The sequence below is a fragment of the Cricetulus griseus genome, chromosome 5, assembly GCF_003668045.3.
Source record: "Cricetulus griseus strain 17A/GY chromosome 5, alternate assembly CriGri-PICRH-1.0, whole genome shotgun sequence".
Classification (NCBI taxonomy): Eukaryota; Metazoa; Chordata; class Mammalia; order Rodentia; family Cricetidae; genus Cricetulus; species Cricetulus griseus.
In genome coordinates, this window is record NC_048598.1 from 192,026,415 (window position 1) to 192,043,493 (window position 17,079).

Below are 17,079 nucleotides of genomic sequence, written 5' to 3' on the forward strand. Positions count from 1 at the left end.
GAATGACAGTATGATTGGCTTTCACTCCGTAATTTGAAATCTGATTATGACATACAATGCTCCACAACAAAATGAATCAGTTTTTCAGAGTCCAGGTCACACATAGTTCCCCTTCTGTATCTCTCCTGGTGGGAAGGGTTGGAGACACGGTTGGCAGGTAATAAATATTGGGTAAATAAATGACTAAATGAAATGATCATCTATTTTTACATTTTTTCCCAAAGTACAAAAGGCAAAATTAATGTCATTTAAACACCAAAACAGTTATTTTTTCATCTCACTCTACCTATAATAAAGATGTTAATAAAGTGTTTACTCCAACAGTGGGGCTTCATTTAATTCAATATGAATTCAGACTTGCAGATTTTTCAGGTCAACATGAAATGATTTTTCAGTTTTAACATATTTTATATATGTAAACCAGTTGTCATTTTAAAAAAAAGTTATTTAAAGTGTTGAAACTAGCTAGCTACTCTCCCCTATGAAAGTGAATGCTCTCCAACATATTATCTTCCTGTTTAGAATTATTTTAACTTTGATATACTACCTCTCATTCTTAGGATTGCATGCCCTTCTTCCAAAAACTAAGCAGTAAATAACTTTACTTTTTTTTTTCTGATGTAAAAATTGTCCTGATGGTCTCATCCTGCTATGGACTCTGCATTCTACAATATTGACCTGCCTTGCAAGAGATACCCACTGTTGCAGTTAGTAGACTCAGGAGGGGAGCCGTTACTCTCCGACTGGACTTAAGGCCCACTCTACAGGAGGGAATATGTGCTGGGACTGTAAATTTGGGTAAAATCCTATAGCTAGAGAGGTTCCAGAACTACAACAAAAGAAGCTAGTACCATTGTTTTGCTATGGACAGACAGCTAAACTTGTCTTCCAAACAGTCTTGTTCTTATGCCCATGTGCTAGTACTGTTCGGCCTAGACCTGAGAAACTTCTGCTTATAGTGAAATGGTGACGGCAGAGATTCATAAGTGGTCAAAGTGCTGAGAAGTGACCGTGTACAAACGAAGCATCCACCCTACCCCGCCCCAAGTCCTAGGAAATACTGTAGAAAGAATGCAAAAGCTAAGGGATGAGAGGGACGCTAAGAAGCCCTGTCTTCTGATAGGACCTGGCCATTGCACTCAGGAATTCAAGAGCAGTTGTGAATTCTGCACAAGACAGGCACAAGATTGGGCCACTCAAGATTCTCTCATGGATGGAGGAATGGCTCATGAGGCTCCACACCTCCCAGTCCAGCTATTGCCAGGTAAGGAGTGTCACTTTCTTAAGTAATGTAGCAACTGGTTAAGTTGCCCACCCCTTAGTAAACAGTCCCCCCAAACTTGTGTTCATACAAACAACCCCCAAATTCGCTCAGGGAGTCCTTTATTTATTTATTTATTTATTTATTTATTTATTTATTTTACTGAAGACATGAAGAAGGGAGAGTAGCTGGGAATGTAAGGAGAGCAAGAGGTGTGAGGAGGAGATAAGAGATGGTATTGGGGGTTGAATTGGATCACAATACATTGAACATATAGATGCAATTGTCAAAAGAGAGAAGACAATTTTAGAAATGAATCTTCATAGCCCTTGGTGGTCAGCACCCGAAACCACTGGCTAAAGACCATTACCTCATAAAACTTGATGATGTTGATGACCCAGGCACAGAGACCAGCAGCTGCAAAAGATTTGGTCCGAATCAGGTTTGGATTAAACTCTGGGTCTTTCAAGTACTGTTCATTCACTACTTTCAGACAGTTTTCTGGAATGTGCTCTTTATCGTAGTTAATTAGCGCTTGTAGGAAGTCGTCAACCTGTAAAGCAAAAGGATTTACTGCAATGAGCCTGCTCTGGCTGCAGAGAAAATTCCAAGATCAAAAGTTAAAATCAGCTTTGAGGACTCTCATTACAAAAGCACAATTGGCAAGCTGCATTTACCCCACTGCTTGGCTTTTTCAGTCTTTACAGTACGAAGTTAGAATTAGCAATGGACACTTTTAAAACCTCTTCTATCCCAGGGTAAAAATATTCTGTGCCAGCACAGGAGGGGCTCACGGTTTGAAGAAAAGAAAGGCAGGAAAGAAAAAGCAAAAAACACATATTCCAATGCCCCTCTGCTTCACCTTCTTGTACATTAGTAACATTTTTTTTAACAGCCTAAGAAAATCCATGTAATTTTCTCCCTCCTACACTTAGCTGCTTTCATAATTTTGCAAATAATTAGCAACCTTCCACCTGCTGCTGGCTTTGACTTAGGTATGCCACGACCCCATGCTAGCCTCCAACTTGGCCAGGAGAAGCTAGGAAGCTAGGTTATAGTCTAAGGAACAGTGGCTGCTGACACTGGCCAGCTATGGAGATGGTGTCTTTTGACTTAAAAATCGACTTAAACATTTTTTTTTTTTTTTTTTGCTGTCAAGTACATCTGTAGTAATAAGAATGATATGGAAATCGTTGAGGTTTTTTTCCTGCCAATTTGTTCTGGTGGAAGCTTCACCCCATACCCTGGAATCCACATACCCAAAGAATCTGGAATGTTCTGGTGGAAGTTCCACCCTAGCTCCCCTCCCCCATTTCCCTCCAAACCCTCCTGCATTTCAGAAAGCCCTCCAAATGATCATCCCTCCCCCAGAGATGCTCAAGACCACTCCCACAGGGTATTTAAACTGCCCCCTCCCCAAAAATAGTTGTGTGGTTTTCCAGAATCTTTCCCTTCTCTCTCGGGGTGAGGGATGGAGCTGAATTCACGCCTTTAATTCTAGCACTGGGGAGGCAGAGGCAGGCAGATTTCATGAGTTCAAGAACAGTCTGGTCTGCAGAGCGAGTTCCAGGATAGACTCCAAAGCTACACAGAGAAATCTGTCTCAAAAAACAAACAAAAACAAAAAACAAAACAAAAAACAGGCTTGATTTGGTGTGATTTGGATTGCTGCATCAGCGGTTGGCTTGTCAGGGTGTAGAAAGTTTTCACCTTTCCCATGAAGATTTTAGCTGCTTTCCAACTTCTGTCTTTTGGCACTCTGCCTCGAGGAGCCAGAAGAACCATCACAGCAGCAGTTACATTGGTAACAGCATTTGGGGGATTGGGGAAGGTTTTCAGCTCGGTGAGGTTCACCTGAAACAAAGCAGTCATACAGACACTCAAGATGAGGGCTCTGGTGTGGTGGTGGTAGGCAGTGGTTGGCATTCAGTTTCCAGGCTGATGCTCAGTCCCCCTCTTCCTAACAGTTTCTTGCAGGTTGGGATCTCCAGTTTGGGATTACAGGGGCCTCAGTTCTGACTGGGCAATGCTCTGATACTCTGGAAACATTCCTGCAATTTTGTTGCTTCCAAGAGAAAACAAAAAAAAAACAATAGACAAAACAGTCCTGCAGAACACCCCCTGCCCCGCCAGAAGCCAGGAGATTTTGTGCATGCATTGGTTATGTGTGAATTCTATCCCACTATGTAATGCACTTGTGTTTTAACCAGGCCTTCCCTGTAAATATCATTCTCTAGGTCAGCATGTCTTCTGTTTTTCTGCTTTAAATGTATAAGTACAGACATCTCTTCCTTAAACCATGGTGAGTCTCAACTGGGAGGGGGTTTGTGAATGTCTTTTTGAGCACTTAATTCCCTCAGTACAGACTCACTGACAATGGATTTGGTGGTTAAATTGTAATGAGAGGAAAGATACTCTGGGGGCAGGAAATAGTACTTATTAGAAGTACATGTGGTTCCATAATGCATGATTTAAAAGCTAAACCAAATGAAATTCTGCTCCTTTACCCAAAGCTATCTATTTATACAAAGAATAGAATGGGCATTAAAGCCAGAACAGAGTGCTACTGAGTGTTGAGATCTGGTTAACTAGGATTTTCAATCACTTGGATACAACCTGGTTCTACACTGCAGGCCATACCACTTTGTTTTGTTTGATTAAAGAATTGCTGGGTCTCGGACATCCAAAGATCTAGAAATTAGCTCAAGTTGTACTATTGGAGGATGTCTGGCAATTAGATAAAATCCAGCATTCCTCAGAACTTATGAAAACACATCCCATCTGTCAAAAGGACTCATTTCCTTTACCTCTGGCACAAGGGACTTATGGCTACCTGTGGTTGTGTAACAAAGTCCACGCCAGCCTACGGGTTCACTAAGTATCACAAGTACTGGCTATACATCTCAGAGTCTCTAAAATAGCCTGCTGGCTTCTCACCTCCAAAGGCATCTCTCCTCCCAGATATAAAGGCTACGCTTCCCCCTGGCCCTGCTATCTCACTATGCTTCCTCTATTCTCCACCTCTGGTTATTCTCTCCTCTCTCACAGAGAGCCCTGGTCATCTCCACTCCACTCTCTCTCTCTGCTCTAGACTCTTCTTGATGCTCCTGGCTATTCCTATTCTCTCTCTCTCTCTCTCTCTCTCTCTCTCTCTCTCTCTCTCTCTCCTCATACTAACAATAAAAACCTTAACCATATTACAGAGCGACCATGCCAGCAGTTTCTTTAGTGTGCCCTCTCACGTACAAAGAGTAAATATATTTAGAGAAAAAAAAACCTTGCAAATTTAGGGAAAGACAGAGAGAGAGAAACATTCCATTAGCCAGAGGCAATCAGTTACTTTTCTACTATTTTTTACTTTGATTATTTTATAATTTCTATCAATGTTTACGACTGTTCTGTTCAAACAAATGAGTCATGGGTGTCTCGGTGTGTTTTACTTACTGGGAATATTTTCTATTTTTTTGCTAGCTAATATTGAACAATATCATTTTGAGGCATTAGAATAAGCATGAAATAATCTCTCATGGCACAATTACATTCTTAACAAATTTTCAGTTTTATAATAATACTATAAAACTCTTGCAAGGCTTTTGCTCTTAATCAAAATTACTTTCTTAAAACAAAACAAAACAAAACAAGGTCCAGAAAGGAACTGAGGATTTTCTTAGAAAAGCAGTGAAATTTAGATTCTTCTGCCTTTAGAGTTGAATCTTAAGAAACTCAGGCCTAGGCATTTCCTAGGATTCTCTCGGGGGTCTTATCAAATTTTTTAAAAAATATTTTTTTTTGTATTTGAGAGGAAATAAAGCATCCCTCAGCTAGTTTTCCAAGTAGCACACAATGTGAAAGACTCATCAAAGTGCCCCCTGGAAGGCTAGAGGGCTGACTCCCCAGTGTTAGCAATATTTAGGAGGATATTACTGTGGGGTTCATGAAGGACAACAGGTAGTAATAGGTACTTCGAATAGTTACTAATTCATACTCTAGAGTAGTTTCCCTTGCTCTCATTATAATTTAACCACTAATTGCCTTGCCAATGAGTCAGTGATCTACACTGAGGGAATTAAGCAGTAGGAAAACATTCCAGTATCCATGGACCCCCCCTTCCCAGTTGAGATTCACTGTGGTTAAGGAAATGTCTTGTACTTAAGCATTTAAAGCAGAAAAACAGAATTAAGACTCACTGACCTAGAGAATGTCATGGGTGGGGGAAGAAGTGGATCTATAAAGATGACCTCAAAGGTTTGATGTGCTCTGTCCTTTTGCAAGGCTCTGTGGTTACGTGAGCCATCCACTCTGTCCCATTATTCAAGTTCTCATAACCCTTGACTATTTAAAAAAGAAATCCCACCGGTCAAGAAACTAGTTTACCCTGTTGAGTGTGTTGAGTGCAGCCTTAGCAGCCACCAGTGCAGGCTCAGCCTTGAGTAAGTCAGCCTCACACTCCCTCTGCTTCTGGGATACTTCAGTTTGAATGGCAGCCACCTAGTTAGAGGGGATAGTTAGAGAGGTAAGCCCCCAGCCATCCCCCACCCCATTGTTATCTCAGAAATCTCCAGCACAAAGCATGGACTGACTTGGATGCATTATCGGGCAACATATTTGTTTATATTTTCAACATGTAGGTAATTTACTATCAGCACAGTAGATCCAGAGAGCTTTGTGAAGCAAAGCTATTAGTAAAGCATGAACTAAAAAACAAACAGATTTAATACCAAAGTGCTCCACAAAGGGCTTCTAGTCATTTGCTTGTAAGATGCTACTAATAATTAAACAAAACAATACACAGGCAAACAAAAAACAAAGAGTAAACAGCATTTTTCTGTTTTCTACTTTTCGTCCCCCCAACCCCAACCTTAGTGCTCTTTCCATTAAAAGGTAATCCAGGCTGGACCAGGAAGCTGGTTCACAGAGCATTTATAATTCTTCATCTAGTTATTAGCAGTGTTTGTTTAGCAGTCCTGCTGGCCATTCCCTTTAGAATACAGGCAAGAGCCAGGGAGATAGCTCAGTTAGTTCAGTGCTTGCTGACAAGCGTACAGCTCTGAGTTTGATCCTCACAACCCACATAGAAGAGCCACACAGGGTGGCATGTGCTGGCAATCCTATCACTGGGGAGATGGAGACATGATCAGTGGACTGGTGAGCCTGAAGTGAGTGAAAGACCGAGTTTCAAAAGCCAAGATGGTGACTCCTAAGATATGACACACAAGGATGACCTCTGGCCTCTAACAAATGTGCATAGCATACACTCATTCACCCATATACATATAAACACACTCATGCACACATACACAAATTATGTGTGGGACTCTTTTGTTCAGAACCGAAAGTCCCTTTTCTGTGGTCATGGGTTGCATACTTCACCACAGACAGAATTTTTATTTAAAAAAAAAGAAATGAAAAAAATTAGCTAGTGGCTTTCCATGAAAGAAGCCACTGATGTACCCAAGTGTTTCATAGGTAACAGAATACCCTGGACACCCACTCTCCTGTTGTCTGTCCTTTTTACAGAGCTCTGCTTCAGTGTCCCTGTGGGAACCTGAGCTGGTGACTTGAACTAACCCAGTATGTGAGGCTGGACTTCTGTCTCCCCTTTCACAGAAAGCTACAGAATTTTAACGCCGAGTAAGAGTGAATTTTTATCCGCAGCATGTTTGAATTTCAAGCTGTGGCACTGGGCAGCAGGATCAAGTCCCGGTGGGACGGTTCTTGGGGTGAGGGTGATGGTGAGATACAGAGTAGTTGGAACAAAAGTGCTTTTCTTCATATGTGTTTGGAACAAACGGGCTCAACCATGCCATCAAATTAAACACGGCTCACAACAAATTATGCTGTCTGTGGCAGCTTTATTAGTGGTAATTAGCCTTCTCCTGATTAACCATTATTTTGCTGCGTACTTACCTTTTATGAACATAATTGGTTCAGGGTACATACGTGATCTCCTGCTAACACACACACAACTGCTGCTAATGTAAATAAGGAAACTCTGCATGCTTTCTAAGAACTCCTCCAAAACCACACCCCCGAAACAGGCCCAAAAAGTGGACCACGGGGATTCTAAACACTATCACAGATGAGAGTGTATGTGAGGGAGTAGCTTGGGCATATTTGTCTCACGTAAACATGCAGAGTTTAGTGATACATTAATAATGGTATCATTTAAAAATCATTTTTCTTTGGCCTTATAGTCATAGATGTTTTGGCACTAAGTGAAACTGTGAGGACTTTTTTCTTGTTCCTTGGACTCCTAGACTGTTCATAGGGAAAAACTTACACAGATTAAATAACCACCACGGCCTTCCTGCACCAGAAGAGGTAGTCTCTGCCCTTCTAATGCTCTCCTTGACCCAAGAGAGCATGAGTCCGAAGTTCCTCTACCTTAAAAGGGTCACGTCTGTCCCTAAAACCACGTCCAAAGGGTGTGGCCACTACTACAGGTTCACTGACAAGGCAAGATGCCACTACATCTACCACTCCTTGAAATTTTTCATAAAATTTTGTGTTGATTACAGAGTCTCCAGAACTTCATGCTAAAAGCTGGGCCTGGAGAATATAGATTAGTTGGTAGAGCACTTGCCTATCATTCTAGAAAGTCTGGCATTGATCTCAGCACTACATAAAACAAGCAAGATGTCTTATAAGTATAACCAAGAGCATCAGAAGTTCAAGGTCATCCTCGGCTATGTAGTGAGTTCAAGGCCAGTCTAAGAATCCATGAGACTCTGTCCAAAGGCCGGGAAACTTGAATCGAACAGTCTCAAATTCTTTTGTGGACACCTCCATTCCCGTAACCCAGCATGTGGTTACATCTGGAGACTGTAGTAGCACAGAGGTAAAGTCAAAAAGAGTTCTTTAAGATAGGCTCCAATCCAGTCTTCCTGGTATCCCTAGAGAATGAGGGAGTTTCTACACACCAGGCATTGGAATTCACACAGGAGAGGCCTGGTGAGAGCTAGTGAAAGCCACAGAGAGTCCTCAGGAAGGCCAAGCTAGCATCCAGAACTTGAAAAAAATAAACCTACTTCTTAAGCCTCTCAGTCTGGCCCCAGAAATCCAATACACTGCTTTCCCATTGCAATGTAAGCTATGCAAAGACTCCTTGGTTGTCAAATATTCTGAAGAACTTAGGACAGTGCCCAGCCCTCCAAAGCCAAGACAATGAAACACACACACACACACACACACACACAAACACACAGACAACTACTGACAAAATGAAAATTTTAAGCATTTTTTTATACTTTTTGGTATATATTGGACATAAAAATAGTATATTTCTTTTTTATGCCTAATAAAACTCATCAAGTAACCTATTAGATATGTTCTAATTGGCTAAAATATTTTTTCTTCCTTTATGCTGGTAATTTTACTTTAGGAATTTACATGCAAAAAATATGGGGAGACATCTCTCAAATTTCTGTTGTATTTCAAGATTTCCAAGCAGTATCTACAGTGATGGGTTAATAACTATCAGTAATTTTAATTGCTAGAACATTACATAACTGTGTAATACCCTAAGCAGATTCCCTGGGTGGGATTAGCTTCTGATAATCCTGCACCACCTACAAAACCTGGTTGCTTAATTTCATAATATACTTTGAAAGACATTCTGTACTTATCTGAAACTCGATGGCAACATCTGTTACCAAAATTAGGAATTATATGCCTACTGGCTGAGTCAAACGACTCTATCATTGCTTCAAGAATGCTGCATTGTGGTTTGTGTTTAGAGTTTTTCCAATGTACTTTTCAAATTTTCCGTTGCTCAAGACAAAGTATGCTCATTGCACATCAGAAAACAGAGGGAAACTATTTGATTGTCCAAGAATAGCTGGCATCAACATAAAAAAAAATGTTAGGTAGGTTTACTGGTACAATGAAATACAAAACAACAGCATAACGGCCACTGGCTCATGGTTATGAGAGTACAAGCAATTTTCAGCTTTTCATTAAATAGCCCTGATTATAATCTTTTGCCCCAAACAATAAAGCATTTATTAATTTCAATGAATGAGTATTTATTAACTATGCTTCCTGTCCTGTATCTTTTGGGAAACAAGATACACAGGAAATACATCCCATTTGTGCTGAATGAAGATTGTGATAGTCTTATTTATTTGGGGGATGCTAGGAGCTCAAATTCAAAGCAAGCAGCACCCACATGATCCAAAGGGCTATTGTCTCCAACAGCAGACCGTCGCACAGAACGCTAGGGCGCAGGACCAGTTGGAAAGACCACAGTTAGCTTAGGACTTCATCATGAATGCTGGTTGTGTTATTAAAATGCGGAACTTGAAAACCATCTCGCAAAGTGACGGAATGGGCTTTGTTAACAATTGAGTTGTTCAATTTGCCTAAAAACTGGAAACCTTTAGAAACCTCTGAGGTGACTCCCTGACCTTTACTGTATTACAAATAGGCCTGATGTACGAGATCCACATCCATTATATGCTTGAATGAGCTCAGTATTTATTGTTCATTAAAGAGCTAAAAGGTTGGGGAAATGCATAATGCAAAGAAAGGTCAAGTGCTAATCACGGTGTGAAATGCTGTTACATGTGTAAGTATAATAATTCCTTAGACTTTATGCTCCCTGGAGAGGAAGTTGTTCAAAATCGTTCACCTACAAAGGTTTATTTTGTACTAAATATAGCTCAGCACTCTAAATGGTGGAATGAGTCTGACCTTTCGCTCCTCCGCGTCGGCGATGGCCTTTTCCCGGCTCACTTTCTCCGTCTGAAGCCCGATCTTTGTGATCAGAGCTTCGGCGTCATGATTTCTGAGCTGGAGCTCGGCTTCTTGAGAGGCCAACCTGGCTTTCAGATCCCCCACCTGAAGGAAAAGTCATCACTTTGGAGCCACTTCAGCATGGGTTTGGGGGCCCTAGCAGTGCAGGGCACGCTTCTGTTTCTAGCCTGATTTGACTTCTGCTTTCACTTGCCGAAATGTAGCTTCATGTATCTTTCCACATGAGAAAGGCAGAAGACTGCTTTTCGGGACATGGGGTTACTGTGTGTCAGCAGGAGTTTATCTGGGCAACTCAACCTGTATGCTCAGGGAAATACTAACAGAGGCGTCCATCAGAGCATTTGCCAACTCAGGACACCAGGCTCGAGATTACAAAGGCCATAGAACAATGAGCTTAGTGACTCCTGGGATAGCTTCCTGTATTCTCAAAGGGAAGCTGCTGTAAGTCTGAATAACTTAAAGATATGGGCTGATTTTGATTGCAGAGTATCTGGCTGCCTACTGCAATGTGTGGCTGGTCTTACTTCTCCACCCACCCAATACGGAACGACTTTCTTCATTACACTCACCTCTGTGGTGTCAGTGTAGAGCCACACAGACCATCCAATACAGAATCTAGTACCAACAAGAAGGGTGGAGACTGTGTGTGCTCTTTGGGCACTAACATGGCGCGGGCTACAGAAATCCAGTGAGTACTATACATGTGCATTTTTCTCCTTTGACTCGCCACCGAACAGCCCCACTCAGCTCTTGTGCATCAGTATTTCTGTGACCTCAACAAACGTGTCAGCTAAAGTGAGTGGCCCTGCCCCTTTTCCAGCTGAGACTCTCTTGGGTTCAGCGTGTACCATGTGGTTCCTGAGTTGGAGGATTGTTTAAGACAGAGCAGAAGCAAGCTGGGCATTGGTGGCACATGCCTTTAATCCCAGCACTTGGGAGGCAGAGGCAGGTGGATCTCTGTGAGTTCGAGGCCAGCCTGATCTACAGAGAGTTCCAGGACAGCCTCCAAAGCCACAGAGAAACACTGTCTCAAAACAAACAAACAAACAAATAAAAAAAACAAAACAAAAAACAGAGCAGAAGCAAAGTAGAGAACAACTTAAAAGACTGACCCCAGCCTCAAAAAGCATATGAAGCTGTGATAATTGTTCTTTCTACTTCATCGGAGTATAGGTATCATCACTACCTCTTAGCTCACAGCAGATGGCAGAAGCAGTCGAAACCATTTATCTTGACTCAGTTAAGGACACGTTGTTGGTTTTGTCTTCGGAGCACATCCTGCCGAATTGTATCTAGGGAAAGCATTTGATTCCCCATCCAAGTGCAATCATCTGTCTACACTCTACCAAGCAGCACTGCCATGGTGTACTGATTATTTTGGCCTTCCTATGTGCCCATGTTTGCTTCTCTGTTCTTTTAGCCATTGAAACTAGTTCTCCATTGGGATATAATCCAAAGCATCATGAGTGGGATGGGGCGGGGGAGTAGTACAATTTCAAGCCCTACTCCAGTTTCTAAGGAAGCAGCTGACTTGGAAATATAACCACCAATCATGCTTTCAGGTAGGCAAATGCAGAGAAAAAGGCACTTTGTCTCAAATACAATCTGGTCCTGTACTCTAAGGTTCTTCAAATCTCCACACGGGAAACCAATATGCCTCCCTTACATAACAAATTTTCATACCACTGCCAAATAACTGTTAAATATGTCACCTACTCTTCTGACATTGGAAGCAGTCCATGTACAAACACCCAATAAAGAGGATCCGGCTACATTCCTTAAACCAAGGCTTCATGTGTCTTTGCAAAGCTCCTTCCCATAGTTTTCAGCTGAGGGGAACAACTGAGACCCCAAGCAGTCCTGTAGGTACAGAGACAGCAGATTGGTTCCTCTTCCTCCCTCCTCTTGTTCCCCATCCTCAACTCATCAATACCTAGATAGGGTGGTTAAAAAGCCATGTGCTCTCTCCTTTGCTTCAGTGGCTGAGACATCACCACCTCTAGGATTACCCAGGATGCTATGTTATTTGCCTTTAGCTCTGGTACTTGGGAAGACAACTCAAAGTGTGACAGAGACATTATTTTTCTTTGCCAAAGGCAAGGAAACTGACAGCTCAATTTGGGTGACAACACTATTATTTCCTGGGGCAAAGTCAATAGCTTCAGTGTGGGACCTAAGTGTGATTCAAGGGGACCTAAGTGTGATAACACACAGCTTCTTTGCCGTCTTCCTGGCTCAACAGGACTCCTAAGAAACCTTTACTATAGAAAGGGGTCTTGATTTAAGGGAGAGAGACTAAGAGAAGCAGAACAAGAAAAGAGTGGTAGGGTAAGGTGAAGGAGCGTAAGATGATGTAAGCAGGAGGGTAAAGACATTCTCTGCAGGGAAAGGAGCAGGTAGACAAATATAGACACACTTCAGGGACTCTTCTAAAAACATCCCCCCTCCAGTCTGTCTTTCCCAGTCACAACCAACTGCTCACTGACTCCTGTATTTCATCAAGCACAAGTTTTGGCATGTGAAACTACGTGGGAAAGACTGAGTAGAACGTCTCCCTAAAATGTACTATGAGATCACAGCCAGAGATCACCTCAGGGTGAACAGGCTCCCATGTATGTTCCCAACCAGGCCTTGTCTAATTTCTGTCCTTGGCACAGATAGGCCACCCAGCCCTCTTAGGGAAAACTGTCCCTATTGTCCATATTTCAGGAAACACATGGGAGGGCCTGAAGATGGATCTTTCTTTCAGTCACCAGCAATGTTCACCTTTGGGATGACCAGCAACGAAAATTTACGTAGCTTAGGTCCAGTTAGCACAGCGGAAGGCCAGGCTGCTTGCCAACAGACAGCATACAGCACTAGAATGACATAGACAGGCTTCAAGTCCCAGCCTCTAGTACTCTCTATCCTAAATTCTTTGAATCTGCTTCCTAACCTTGCAGTTGTGACACCCATTTGGTTTTGACTTTAACAATGAAACAAGAGTCCCACCCTGTACTAATTCTTCATTTACCCTTTAGGTTGGAATACCATACCCTGATGTAGAAAGAGCCTGATGACAGAGGCTAGGATGTCTGAGAGAGCTGGGGGCTAAAATAGGCATATAGACCTCCATTGAGGTCAGGGAGAAGTGTACAACCGAGGGCCACTCCACAGTCATCAGCTAGGGAGGACATGATGGCCTCACTGGGGTTGAGTGTCTAAGACAACAAGAATCCTACTTCCATCCTGGCAAAATGACCAAATCCCTGAGCCAGAGCCCAAGATGTCAGGGAGTAGAAAGGGAATGAGAAAGTGCTCCCCTCAAAATCCACACTGTTCTACACAGCTCCAGGCTGAGAAGAGAAGGTGTCCTCAAAGCAGCTGGGTAAAAAGTAACTAGTCCATCCTTTCCTTATTCAGAAAAGCAAGTGTGCCACTCCCCTCAGTCTTCAAACTTATGCAAGGCAGAACTAGGCATCCTAGACCATTGGGCTAACGATGCTTCAAAGAGGAAACTTAGTGACTATGTTGATTTAGTAAGTAATGATTTTAAATTTTCCTCCCATCACCATGACTCCACTAGCACTGAGTGGTAAGCTGGGTTTCCAGGATCAGCCATGGTTTCGCTATTGTTAAGTGGTTCTCAAGTCATATTAGAGAGCTGTTGGTTACTGACAAGGTATGTGTGCCATTATTGGATCCTTGGGATTATGGTGCCATGCTGGTTGTTAATGTGGCTCATAGGTGTCGTGACTAGGGAGGACTCCTTTGGAAGCTTGCGTGGTGCCTTCTGGTACCATGAAAGTCAGTCCTCAGGAAGGAGGCTTTCAGGTTGGTTCCTGCTCGGGGGGGGGGGGGGGAGGATCTTTGGGCCCTGTGTCTGAGGTAATATCTTCAGCAATGGGGACTTACCTTCCATCTCCTGGGGGGCCACAACAATCTATAAACATATGTCCTTATGCCACGGGTAAGTGTAGCCTCCACTCCTCATAAGGAAATTTCTCTTTGCTACAGACAGAGACCTCCAAGGAAACCACAACCCATCAAATGCAGAGGGTGGAGCCCAGTTCCAAATATATCTACATGTACAAAATGTGTCTGCACCTAAGGCTCAGGGAACATTGTGAAAGAGGGGGCAGAAAGATTGTAAAAGCCACAGGATTGGGGAGTTTGCTGTGAGACTGTATCTCCTAGTAGCATTAGCAGCTATACTTACAACTGCCCAGATATGAGCTAAAGAAGAACCACATCAATGGAGATACCAACGTGGGAAGGGGAAAGCTTCAATCCTGCACAAAGAACTACAAGCAACCAGGGAAACATGGGGGGAAGAGAGGTGTTCTTCCCGACGGAAAAGTCCACCAATATTGATTGTCCAGTATCAAACGATTAGCCCTGAAAACATATAAAACATATATACATATGCACGCACGCGCACACACACACACACACACACACACACATAGTTATATGGACACACACATAGTAGTTAGACTGAGCTGTATATAGATATATATATATATATATATATATATATATATGCATGCAATAACAATTATCAGAAAAAAGAGGCCATGGATTTGAGAGAGAGTGGGGAAGGGTTTGGAGAAAGCAAAGAGAAAGGGGGAATGTTGTAATTATATGATAATCTAAAAAAATCGTCAAGAAAGAAAAAAGAGAGGAAACATTGCCCTCTGTGAGGGAGTAGAGACTTCCCTCAGAAAAAGGCACCACCCTGTCCCTCTGGTCACACCTGTGAGGCCGTGGTTTGTAGTTTCTGGATGCCATTCCCCAGGTGTTCCTTCCTCTGGTGTGTCTCTTCTCTCTTCTTCTTCAGCAGGCTCTTAAACAGGGATATCTGTTCTAGGAAACTCTTTGGGGTAGTGTAGTTGTATCTTCTCTCATTCTGGTAATAGCAGGCACTCATTTCCCTTATGCTGGTGTGAACATGCGCCATGAAAAGGCTAATGGAATCTTTGTGCTGTGGCTGAAACATAGATATTACATTTCAAGTTCAAAATATAATTTAGGAAATAGAAGGGGGAAGAAAAAAAACCACCACCAAAAATTATACAGTATTTTCTTTCTAAAAGCCAGGACAAATTACCTAGTAGCGGCTGGGAAATTTTACTTAATCTTCATGAGAAACCCACAGGGTTGGAGGGATAACTGTAGAGTGCTTGGCCTCCTCACCGGCTTCTTGCCGGGAGGACAAAGGGTGTTTTTGTGTTGCTTCAAATCCAGGAGCCAACAGAAAGGACAAAGCCCAGATCTCTACATCTTAATCTTTAACTACCAGGTATATGGGGGAAAATGAAAAAAAAAAAAAAAAAAAAAAGCAAGACAATATTCCAAGGGATACTGTTTTTAGGATGTTACTTTCAAGCTGAACTTTAGACAAAAAGAATCAGTACAAAGCCAAGGGAGACAAAAAAAAAAAAAAAAAAAAAAAAAAAAAAAAAAAAAAAAAAAAAAAAGCAGAAGCAGGGAAGTGGAGTTTTCTGGGAATCCATGTCAAAAAAAACAGACAGGTAAGCTATCCAGACCACCCATTCTGAGGAGAAACCACAATGGTCATTTCTATTCTTACATGGAGAAATGAACAACAACGACAAAACGAAGCTAAAACCTCCTCCCCCTGCAGCGCCCCTGCAGAGTCCCTTCTTGTGTCCTCTGTGACTTCTGGAATAGTTAACTTTTTAATTTCTACAGCCACATCTCCCTCATCCTAATGAGTATTTATTGCATTCTGTACAAGATGAACCAGGTTCAATTAATCAAGGGAAGCCCAAAAATCAATTAATATGAATTAAATGAGCTACACCAACTCTTTGCAAAGTCACACATAATTTACCAAAGTGTTGTCAATAGCACTCAGGCGGCTTCAGGAAAATTGCACATGAGTGGCCGGTGGTGCGGTTAAACGTTTCAAACCTGGACCATCAATATTGCAACCAGAGCTGAGAGCGAGCATCGAGCCGCCTGCTCCTCTGATAGACTCCTAACATCACCACAAACCCCAAAGGAATGTGAAATCTTCATGTGAGCATACCCTCGGGGTGGAGGGAAAACCTGCCTCACTGGAAAGAATGTCTGTTCAAAGCCAAGACTAAGGGATGTAAATCTTGACTTGTACCGAACTCAAGGGGATTCGAGGTGCATACCTACTAGCAATTAGTGGACCCAGGAAATAAAATTCACGAGCAAGTCTATAAATGTCATGTGCATCGTGCTTCCTAGAGAACTTTATTTTCCCAAACAGCTTGGCTCCAATATAACCAAGCACATATCTGCTCTTGTCCCATCTTGCTTTGACAGGAACTTTCACATATACCATCCTATGATAAAGACAAATAACCTCAGTCAAGTGTAATCTCCTCACAGGGAGGGGAAAAAAAAAAAAAAAAAAACCACCCTGGCTTCTGCCCAACCATGATCTTTATGAGGAGGCTTCTCAGCAGCCCCCAAAGCTCCTTTTAACAACAGTTTCATTTGTAAATCTTTGAAGGAAGTGGCTTCCGGGAGAGCTGGAAGTGGCCCGACACAACTTGTCTCAATGGGGCAAAATAACTATTGTTATCGGGGCTTAACAAAATGGCACAGCATGGGAGACTCAGGGAGCCAGGGAGCAGCTGGTTGTAATTCACACTGTTTTTCAGAAAACTCAAATCGTTCCAGAACAGACCCCTCTGATGACTGGTGACTGGTCTTTCCTGCATTCTTAATTTGTCACTTTCTCTTATGATAAGGTCAGTAGTGACAGCGCTTCCTGACACTAACAGCTGTGGCTTTTAAAAGGGTCATTGTAGAACTACTAATTGCAGTAATTTCATTAGCATAAATTATTTATTCTGCCATTCATTTATCTCCAGTTTTCTTCTGAGGGGAGGGAGCAGAGAGGGCCACAGCAGCAGCACGGCGCTCCAGTTCACACTTCCAGAGACTCAGGGAAGATCATCACTTCAGCGAGATTTGCCCCTTCAGGGGCACCAGTGGACACCACTTTGTAGTCATTTTGCAGCCAATCGTGGTGAAGGGGAAAATGAAAACAAGGAGAGCACCATGCTGAAATGGCTCTAAAT

At 42.4% G+C, this 17,079-nt stretch overlaps 1 protein-coding gene across 1 annotated transcript in view; it reads right to left on the reverse strand.

Moving 5' to 3' along the window:
- The window catches only part of Dnah11 (dynein axonemal heavy chain 11), a 298,245-nt gene that overhangs the window by 86,234 nt on the left and 194,932 nt on the right, over positions 1–17,079 (reverse strand). Inside the window, exons 56-60 of the mRNA XM_027416426.2 lie at positions 14,751–14,984; positions 9,953–10,099; positions 5,636–5,749; positions 2,972–3,115; positions 1,632–1,814 (exon numbers count right to left, since the gene is read on the reverse strand). Of these exons, the coding sequence (XP_027272227.1) occupies positions 1,632–1,814; positions 2,972–3,115; positions 5,636–5,749; positions 9,953–10,099; positions 14,751–14,984 (822 nt within the window). The remainder of the gene's footprint in view (positions 1–1,631; positions 1,815–2,971; positions 3,116–5,635; positions 5,750–9,952; positions 10,100–14,750; positions 14,985–17,079) is intronic.